The 11,004-nt window shown below is 31.9% G+C and overlaps 1 protein-coding gene across 1 annotated transcript in view; it reads left to right on the top strand.

Moving 5' to 3' along the window:
* Positions 1-10,735, top strand: part of LOC123664062 (rho GTPase-activating protein 20) — a 40,662-nt gene extending 29,927 nt beyond the window's left edge. Inside the window, exons 6-9 of the mRNA XM_045598681.1 lie at positions 943-1,126; positions 5,548-5,604; positions 8,668-8,822; positions 10,434-10,735. Coding sequence (XP_045454637.1) covers positions 943-1,126; positions 5,548-5,604; positions 8,668-8,822; positions 10,434-10,583 — 546 coding nt within the window. The 3' untranslated portion in view covers positions 10,584-10,735. The remainder of the gene's footprint in view (positions 1-942; positions 1,127-5,547; positions 5,605-8,667; positions 8,823-10,433) is intronic.
* Positions 10,736-11,004: the final 269 nt, after the last annotated feature.

An 11,004-nucleotide genomic window follows, 5' to 3' on the forward strand; every position in this document is an offset into this window, starting at 1 on the left:
CAGTCAATGTATTTATAATTTAAATTGTAAATAGCTGTTCATTTTCGCTTAATAAAATGTTTAAATTATGCTGCGAAAGGCCGAAGTCTCGGTAAGTATGAACAATTTGCACATTAATTATTATATTTCTTTTAGTTTCTCCAAAATAAATTATTTTAAATTGATGCATAACAATGTAAATACTTATATAAGAGTTAAAAACTGTATATAATTATTATGGTGTAGTCTAGTTGCATCATTTTTTTTTTTTTGCTACGACATCCGACTCCAACATTCCTCACTGTAGATAAGCACTTGATTCACAAATTGAATTAGTTACTCATATCCTATGTCCCTGACTCATCTCCTTACTAAATAGAAAGCCGCGATGCTTAATAGCATCACATGGGACTGTAATTTGTACGTAATTTTATTGGGTAATTTACTCTGTGACCTTATTGAAGTTTTCTACTTACGAACATTAATTTATAGTTTTAAAACGCACAGGGGCTTAATGAACAAAAATATGTTGCGGAAATCGATTAATTTCCCTAGTACTTAAAAACGTGTTATTCACATTCAAACTAAATCATTGTCTTTATAAATTTGTGTTGTTACTATTTAAAAAAAAATAGTTAAAAGAATTTAAAAGTTGTGAGAGAAAATGTTACTATTATGAAGGCTCAGCGTAAAAATAGTCATCAATATTTCGTTAATTAAGATATTAATATTATTTTTTGCTGTCATAAACAATTTTTTATGTTAACTAACATTATAATTTTGCTTTCAAATGTTATGTTACTTTTTATAAGTATTGCACATAACGATGTAGGGTAGTTTTATTTATTTTTTTCGAAAAAAAAACATAATATGTCGATACGTTTACTGTGCTCATCCAGCAATAGTACAGCTACCAGCTATAGAATACCTCTGCAATTTAAAAAAAAAATTGTAAATAACCAGGTGGCAACTCGCATAATGCGTCAACTGATCGAGCAGTTCAGCGCTGGAGATCTGTTCGGGCGGGAAAATTATGAGTACTACGCGCGTGTGACGGGCAGGATACTGCGGGTTAGGGACGAGTGGATCTGCTCGTTCAGAGACCCGCCTCCCCCAAGGCACGGACGCGACCAGGAGGCGTATGCTAGTATGTATATTTTAATTTATTATATACATTTTATCGTCGCTCCACCCGCCAAAGTTTAGATTTTAGAGTTTAAAGGCTAAAAATATCTGGATCTATCTAGATATTATAAACCATAAGATTTTAGGTGCAATTAAAATAATACAAAGTTGAAAAGTAAATATTAAATGGTTTGCGAACAAACACAAGTATTTTATCATATATGTCAATGTTTAAATCTATAATAATTAGATTAAACATTGACATTTATGATAAAATAAACCGTTATTTGTTCGAAGCAAATATCTTCAAAATCACATGTTCGACCGTAATGAAATTGTGAAACAAGTGTGGGTTATACTATCTTTTGATTAATATTCCGTACACATCTGTTTATTACCACGAATAATCTCTCAGCACAAAGTGTATACAGTATTATATATACTAGTATTGTCAAACTGACGCTCTAAATTTTGAAAAAAAGAATATAATAAAACTTAGTGTATATTTAGTTTTTGTTGTATTTTAACAATAGTAACAGAAAGTCGTATTTTTTTATTGTAATAATATAATAAAGCAATAAACCTTTTGTTTCATTGTAATTTTTTTTTAATATTCTTACAACTTTTTTTTGTCATAGAAAGCTAGTGTATTTTTCAATAAACGTTATTGTAATATAAATAGTCTCTGATTCATAAGAACGATACGATTGTCTTATTAAAAGGTTGAGTTTTTGTTTTATGCTTTTAATTTTTTTAATAGCACAGGTAAAAAGGCATTGTATTTCTTTTATTTTGACAATTTTAACGTTAAAGAAAGATTACTTGAATTTCCGAAACTTTTATTGATGTATTGAAAGCAAAAACCGGTCGTCCGTCCTTTTTTGCTTTAAAAAAAAAAGTGAAACTCACTCGGCGCCTAAAATATCGAAAATGAATCCGACGTATTTGCTGTGGGAATTCCAGTAACATTGACATACAATTAATATAAAACTGGTACTAAAACATATTAAAAACAACCGGGACGTCACAATTAACGAGTTAATAACCTCGACATCAAATCCAGTTGTGGCAATTGTTGCGGATTAATTGAACCGGACACTTGCTTGTAATTTTCACGAGAAACGTTTATTGCTTCTTAAAAATTATTGTTGGAGACTCGATTGTTTGGTATTTACCGCTGATTGGCGATCACGGTGAACTTTATACCGTACAATTTTTTTTATACATGCACACGCGTTGTATGTAACAGCTGACTGATATAGCTATGGTTTATACCAAACATTTCCTAACTATAACAAACTCAAATAATTGTGTTTGCTCGCAAACGAAAAAAAAAACCGACTTCAATTACATCGACGAGTAATACAACGTGGATCGACGAAAAAATAGTCAAGTAACTACGCGTTATCAAAGATTACTCAAAAAGTAGTTATCAGATCTCAATAAAATTTATATGTGACCACATGACAGACATCAGCTTTCGATTAAATTAAAAATATTAAAATCGGTACACCCAGTAAAAAGTTATTGCGGATTTTCAAGAGTTTCTCTCGATTTCTCTGGGACCCCATCATCAGATCCTGGTTTCCTTATCATGGTACTAAACTAGGGATATCTCCTTTTCAACAAAAAAAGAATTATCAAAATCGGTACACCCAGTAAAAAGTTGTTGCGAATTTTCAAGAGTTTCCCTCGATTTTTCTAGGATCCCATCATCAGATCCTGGTTTCCTTATCATGGTACCAAACTAGGGATATCCCCTTTCCAACAAAAAAAGAATTATCAATAATACATATCATAATACAGTCGAATTGAGAACCTCCTCCTCTTTTGGAAGTCGGTTAAAAAAATATGTAATTTGGCGCAGTCGTGTCCTTCGGAAGAAGCTTTGCGCCGTACATAAGTTTCGGTGATTGATTTTTATTTATGTTAATTAATATATTTTTAACTTGCAACCCCGACTTCGCAGGGGTGCAATACTGATACTAATTATAAAATCTAATATATAAAATTCTTGTGTCGCGGTGTTTGTAGTTAAACTTCTCCAAAACGGCTCGACCGATTCTCATGAAATTTTGTGTGTATGTTGGGTACGTCTGAGAATCGAACAACATCTATTTTTCATCCCCCTAAATGTTAAGGGTAGTCCACCCCAAAAATTTTATTTTTTATTTTTAGATAAAATATTTATTTTTTATTTTATTATGATTTGGCGTTAAAAATACATACAATTCTAAATTTTCACCTAGTAGTCTTATATATAAAATTCTCGTGTCACGTGTTCAGTTACCACGCTCCTCCGAAACGGCTGGACTGATTTTTATGAAATTTTGTGTGCATATAGGGTAGGTCGGAGAATCAGCTAACATCTATTTTTCATAACCCTAAGTCAAAGGGGTGCTAATAATATGTATGGAAAAACAGCGTTTGCTGGGTCAGCTAGTATAAAATAAATATTTGCAATGTACGCGCAAAAAATGTGTTTATTATCACATTAGAAACATCTAAATCTATCAGTGTTCCCCTACTATGCGTGTGTTATACATATAAACCTTCCTCTGGAATCACTCTTATTTACTAAAGAAAACCGCATCAATATCCGTTGCGTAGTTTTAAAGACCTAAGCATACAGACAGCGGAAAGCGACTTTGTTTTATACTATGTAGTGATGAATAAATGAAATTTTTTAATATTTACTGTATGTAACTGTAACGGGAATGTTATGTAAATGTTTAACTATGATGACCATTTTTTGTTGAGAAGGTGACAAAGACACAAAGAAGAGACAAAGAGACAAAGACAGTGGTGATATTAAAGTGAAAGTCACACACAGACGAATAAATAACTCTGTAAAAAAATGAACAAAAGAGTAGTAACAAAACTTTTTACACAAAAGATAATTTGTCAATTTCTATTATATTCACAATAAGTGTAATAAATGGAGAAATACTTTTGTTTCGTCCTTATAATAGACTCTTTCGTATTTCATGGGTTTAATTTCTGGTCTACTCTCTATTATGATAATAATTGTGTTTGCTCGCAAACGAAAAAAAAACCGACTTCAATTACATCGACAAGTAATACAACGTAGATCGACGAAAAAATAGTCAAGCAACTACGCGTTATCAAAGATTACTCAAAAAGTAGTTATCAGATCTCGATAAAATTTATATGTGACCACATGATAAACATCAGCTTTCGATTAAATTAAAAATTATCAAAATCGGTACACCCAGTAAAAAGTTATTACGGATTTTTGAGAGTTTCCCTCGATTTCTCTGGGATCCCATCATCAGATCCTGGTTTCCTTATCACGGTACCAAACTAGGGATATCCCCTTTCCAACAAAAAAAGAATTATCAAAATCCGTACATCTAGTAGAAAGTTATGCGGTATAATACAACGTAGGTCGACGAAAAAAGCGTCAAGTAAAAACGCATTATTAGATATAACTCGAAAAGTAGTTGTTAGATCTCAAATAAATTTAAATGGGACCAATTGGCACACACCACCTTTCGATTAAAACAAAATTTGTCGAAATCGGTCTACCCGGTCAAAAGTTCTGATGTAACATACATAAAAAAAAAAAAAAAAAAAAAAAAAAAAAAAAAAAAAAAAAAAAAAAAAAAAAAAAATACAGTCGAATTGAGAACCTGCTCCTTTTTTGGAAGTCGGTTAAAAAACAAGTTTAGAAAGTAGATAAAATTATTTTTATTTTTTAGATCATTCTGTTATCATACTTGTCAAATTTATTGATTTTTATTTTTAGTCTAAGGTCACGGTGTTATGTTTTGTAACCAACTTCGAATTGTATAATTTTTTGATTCGATTAGGTTCGATTGTATTTTTAACCGCCTTCAAAAAAGGAGGAGGTTACTCAATTCGACCGTTTTATGTATGTTTGGGGATAACTTCGTCGTTTAAAAACCGATTCTGATAACTCTTTTTTTGTTGGAAAGGAGATATCCCAAGTGTGGTACCATGATAAAGAACCCAGGATTTGATGATGGAATCCCAGAGAAATCGAGGGAAATCCTCGAAAATTGTAGTGACGACTAGTGCGTTTGTTAATTTTTTTCGTCTACTTAACTAAGTTTTGACTGTGCGTACTGATTTTGATTATTCTTTTTGTTTTTATAAGCTGATGCTTGTTATCTCATTTTGCGAGAATATGAACGAGATCTGACGAGTGGTTTTTGATTTATTCCTAAAAGTGCTTATATCAAGTAGATTCTTTGTTTGAGAAAATAATGTTAACATTATTAAGGCCTATTTAACAGGCTATAAAAAATAAATCATATTTTTTCAGAAACTCAGGACCTACTTTACTATTACTAAACAAACAAAAAGCACTTATCTAGGACCTAGATTAGCGCATTCGAACTCGCTCTTCAGCTTTATCAATAACTCTAGATATAAAAGTCGAAATCGTAATTATTGCAGGACAGCTGTCTTTGGAAGCGGAAAAAACATGGCTTCAGTGTGAATGCGACCGTTGGGGTAACAAGTTCAATTTAGAAGGTAAGGAAACCATATAAATACATTCAAGGTGTTGTAATAATCCGAATGCATCGCTGCATTTTGAAATACAAAGAAAATACTAACTATCTTAGGAATTTAATATGTAGGAAAATAAAATATGTTTTCTTAACCTACTAAATAATTAGTTTCCAATCGCGGCTTCACCCGCCTGAATAACGTGATTTTGGCTGTTCTGTTTCCTTTCGTTCAAATATAGTCTATCTGACTCAGTGATAATGTAGCACTCTCCAGGGGGAAGCATTTTTAAAATCGTAGCATTACTAGTGAGTTGAGTGTACTGTGTGGCTACGGTACTCAAGAATTTAGCGACCCCCTCTCTTTCCGTGGATGTCGTAAGAGGCGACTAAGGGATAACACAGTTCCGCTACCACCTTGGAACTTAAAAAGCCAACTGATGGCGCGATAACCATCCAATTGCTGGCTTTGAAACACACAGGCCGAAGACGAGCAGCAGCGTCTTCGGTGCGACAAAACCAGTACTGCGGTCACCAACCTGCCTGCCCAGCGTGGTGACTATGGGTAAAGCACATGAGTTCACGTTATTTTTGGCGTAAACTTGTGGAGACCTATGTTCAGCAGTGGACTGTATAGGCTGTAATGATGACTTGTGAGTTTATCCATTACAAACATTCAAGAATAAAAACACAAATCTTTCCTCTTTATAATATAAATGTAAATAAATATAATTTGTAAATATAATATAATTATTTTTGAGCTGCAACATATCTGAGTAATAATGTCGTTCCCAATTCATTGTTACATACAGCTTTTTGTAATGAAAAATTTAGTAAAGCATTTTTGTGTCGGTACACTAGATTACGTTGTATGTATGTTGTAATTATGATTTCATTTGATCTGTTATTAAATTTTTGTGTCGTATTTGCCGTATTGTATTTAAATGATCAGACAAAACTTTCCAAAAATAGTTAATGTACTTAAAAAATCGAGTTACTTATACAAAAAAAAAAAAACTTTTTTTGTCTATTATTTTTTCATTTTATCTGACATACCGTGAAGTTACAGTAATATAATTCCTCGTTTCAACTTTAATTTGCATCAATGTAAAGACTAACAATTTAGACCAAATGGTATAATGAGTCCCAGATCAGATATTTCTATAGTTTAATGTCCTATGGCATTTTGCTAGGGGGCAATGCGGCCTGGTTATTTTATGGTCATATTGCGAATTTTGTTTTCCTTTTTTGTATAACGACCTTAAATTTGGAAAAGTGTACCGAGAGATTTTTTCGCCGTCTTTTTCTCCCCTTGGCCAACACATATTCATTGGGTTAAGTAATTTGTTGTAATATTTAATGAAGCCGATGACATCATAAGATATAGGCGATGTCTACGGAGACACTAGAGATTAGTGCAAAATAAAGATATTGTTAATTATTACATAACACTGGGCTTATTACCGTAACCTTAATGTACCCAATGTTAATATTATAGCAATTGTGAAATTTGTTAGTTACCGTGACTCTTTTATTTTGTTTTTTGAAATGTAGAATTAATTTTTATGTTCCTTAAGTGTGTGTGTGTATTCACTTTAGGGCGAAATAAATATTTTCATTTCATTTTAGGTTTCTTAGGATTTAATAATATGATTCTCAGATTGGTCCCGATTTTATTATTTAATGTTTAGATTGATACTTTCATAAATTTTAAGATTCACAATTTTTCACAGGTCGCAACAATCGTTTAAGTTCATAAAAAATTCAAGTTCGTTAAGTTTTTACATAATAAATTATATTTTTGGTGAGTCCAAAAGTTTTGGGTATATAAATAACATCAAAGTTGTAGCGTATATGCTTTTCACCTAGTTTTACCGTTTTATTAACTGGACATGGTAGCACATTTAATAATATTAAATGAGGGTTAAATTATTTACTACAACTTGTAATAACAAGTTATGTTTTGTGATGTTTTCCTAGTTATATATATTCACTATTTTACTAATAATGTTGAAAGTAGCAGTGAGTAAAGCACAATAATGACATTGGTATAAGAGTGTTACAAATATGTACTTGAATTTAAGTATTTGTTACAGTGATATAACAATCCTTAATTCATTACACGTAGAATAGAAAATAAATATATAATTATTTTATGGTAATGACACCTTATATACTAAAAGATAATTGAAATGTTTTTCACACGATCGTGCCATTTTATGTAGATATAATTAAATCTTCATATTCATTATTATTATAATCAAACGCAAATAAAAATTAAGTATTACGTAATTAAATACGTATATTATTCATAATGCCGAAGAATTATATTTAATATTCCGTCTTTTATAATTATATAAAACAATATAAAATACATATATTATTTAAATGTAGATTATATTTGAATACCGTAGCACTGGCACGAAATTTTAATTAAATTACCATTAGGCATAAATTCGTAGTAATTTTTTAATCGTAAATTTTCTGTATCGCATTACCTTAAAAAGTTAAGAAATTTCCCCCTCTCCAATTCCTATGCTTGGGATGTTTTTGTAGAATTTATTGATGTTATGTTCGTCTATTGTACAGTAAACTGTTTAGCTCAAACGGTTTGATGAATTTTTACATTTGGACAGTCATTAGATTTGTCATAATCGTGTAAAAGGAATGAGAATATGTAGGTAATTGGGTTATATAAACTTACATACCTTCACCTTTGTAATCTGTGTTTAGGATTGATTAAGTACAAGTCATCTATAGCTCCCAAGATGTGGTTTCCATTTTCTGTCTGACTTAAACTATATAAGATTTTTTAAATTAACATGATTATTTTCATTACTAAAATTATTTAAAACGAGATATTTACCATGTTTTTTATTTTTATTTTGCGGAGTTCGATATTTCAACATTATCTACGAATGTCTTGTTCACGAGACTAAAATTTGCGGGAAGATGTTGACGCCATTAGAAGTGTCCATACCGGACTACCTCCTTTCTCGTACGTTTGCTGTGTGACTTAACCTTGTAATGCAATACTTTTTTTCAATTGTAGCATATAATTCATCAGGTCTATCGAAATCCGAGGAGTGTCAATCGATGCCAGCGTTAATGGGTGCGGTGGGGGGGACGGGGGCAGGCGCGGGGCTCGGGATCATTCCAGAACACAGCCTCTTGGACTCGTGCACTCGTCTCTCCATCTCACTTGAAGAGAGCGTATTTAAGGTAACAGCTGTTTTTATTGCTATTACGCTTCAGCCTGTAATATCCCACTACTGGGCATAGGCCTATTTCCCCATGTAGGAGAAGGATCAGAGCTAAATCCACCACGCTGCTCCAATGCGGGTTGGCGGATATATTCCCTACTATGAGTAACGATCGCTATCAGGTGTACATGATAACAACCGGGACCGACGGCTTAACGTGCTCTCCGAGGCACGGTGGGGAGACCCACAAGGGCTGCACAAACACCCAGACCACGGTAAACACCTGTATGGCCAATACAAATGTTTGTCATGTGTGAGGATCGAACCTGCAACCGCCAGCGCAACAAGTACAATCCATGGCTGTAACCGTTGCGCCAACGCGGCGTTATTGCTATTAGTTTTATTAAAATTGTTAGTATTTTATCATTATTAAAAACGTTCTCAATAACTTATATGTTATGTTTGATGTATTATATGTACATGATAAACATAAGGTATAAGTTATTGAGGGTGGGCATAAAAGGAATTACCTCCCTTAAATTTTGAGCTGTTGCTTTACCTTACAGGAAATCACGGTAAAATAATTCTGCTTTCAAGTACTGTTGTGTGAGTAATGTGGCTAGAGCTCCGGGGGAGTTTCAGAGGGTTAGGGTCGGTAACGCGCTTGCAGTGTTTCTGGTTTTGATGTCATCCATAGTACCATAGTACGCTTGTCTGTCTCCTTAATAATATAAAATAAATACACACTGTTAGTGTGAACAAATAAAATGCTACCAGAATTGTTTTGCTGATCAGATGGCAATATATAACCAAGTTCTTTATCCAAGTTTGTAATATGAAAAGAGCAATAGTGATTATTGCCTGGTTATTTGTTTAACTGTTATAATTGGTATTTTTAATAGTTATTTTTGTTTTTATTAGTATATGTATATTATAATGAGTGAGGAAAATCTGATATATGGTTTAAAACTCATGTAAAGTTTTGTTATTACTCTGCGAAACTTACAATATACTTTTATACACAGAGTTAATCTTTTCAAATTTTTATGAAGAAATATATATCCAGACACAAGTATTATCAATCTCAAAAGGGAAAAAAATTAAAAGAATACGGTATATGAAGGGTCCACTGCAATTTTGATCAATATCCATTGCTTTTTGTTTTGAGATAATTGTGTTAAAGTTTTATAAACGATGTAAAAAAAAATATATTTCAATATAAGTAACAGTTTTTGTTTTTGTTAAAGAATACGAAACATAGTATTATTTCTATGATAAATTATCATTGTTTAGGTATCATGATGTAATTAAAAATTACTTAATCTAAAGTAAGTCTTAAAAAATATATGCTATAATGACAATGTCCACACTGCATTTACAGTCAACAGTGATAGGTGTTCATATGAGTGGTTTAATTAGCTTCCGATTGTTCAGTACTTGCAGTATGGAAAGCGTAACGTAATACCGTTTTATTAACGGACTTTCAAAAAACGAGTTGTATTCATTTTTACTGGGTGTACGAATTTTGACGATTCTTTTTTAACTGAATTATATACTCTGAACTTATCGAGTCCAAATAAATACATATATGTACTATATTATGTTAAAATATATATGATGTACATTTCAGGTGTCCGTCAGTTCGTCATCGCAGTCGTCCCGAAGCAACTCGAGTCCGCATATGACGCTAGAAGAACTGCGTGCCATCAACAAATACGCCGAGAGTACCAAGAGCCTCTCATATTTACCACAGGTAACGACAACAAAATATCTCATTTGATTCCAATGGAAATTTTTACAACTTTTTTGAATGATTTGTTTCATAAAGTTTATGTAAAGTTTCGAGCATTATTTTTGATTACATTTTTAAATTCTAATGTTAGAAGTGTGGCGATTTATATTATAACCGATTTTTATTAAATATCAAAGACTTTAATGATTTGTTTTTGTATGAAACATATTTTTCTCAAGTCTCGTAAAATTCAATGCGTATTAGTATTCATAGGATATAAAATATATGTTTAAATTCTAGCGCACACTGAAGGATTGGTTATTCTTAAAACGATGGTGATAAGGTTTTGATGTGTAGACACCCGTAACATAAACACTAAAGAATAATTATGTACCCTATCTCTTGTAATTCCCTTCATTGAGTTTGAACCACTGATATCATATATAATAAATGATTTAAAATCTAAATT

Source organism: Melitaea cinxia, chromosome 21 (genome assembly GCF_905220565.1).
Source record: "Melitaea cinxia chromosome 21, ilMelCinx1.1, whole genome shotgun sequence".
Classification (NCBI taxonomy): Eukaryota; Metazoa; Arthropoda; class Insecta; order Lepidoptera; family Nymphalidae; genus Melitaea; species Melitaea cinxia.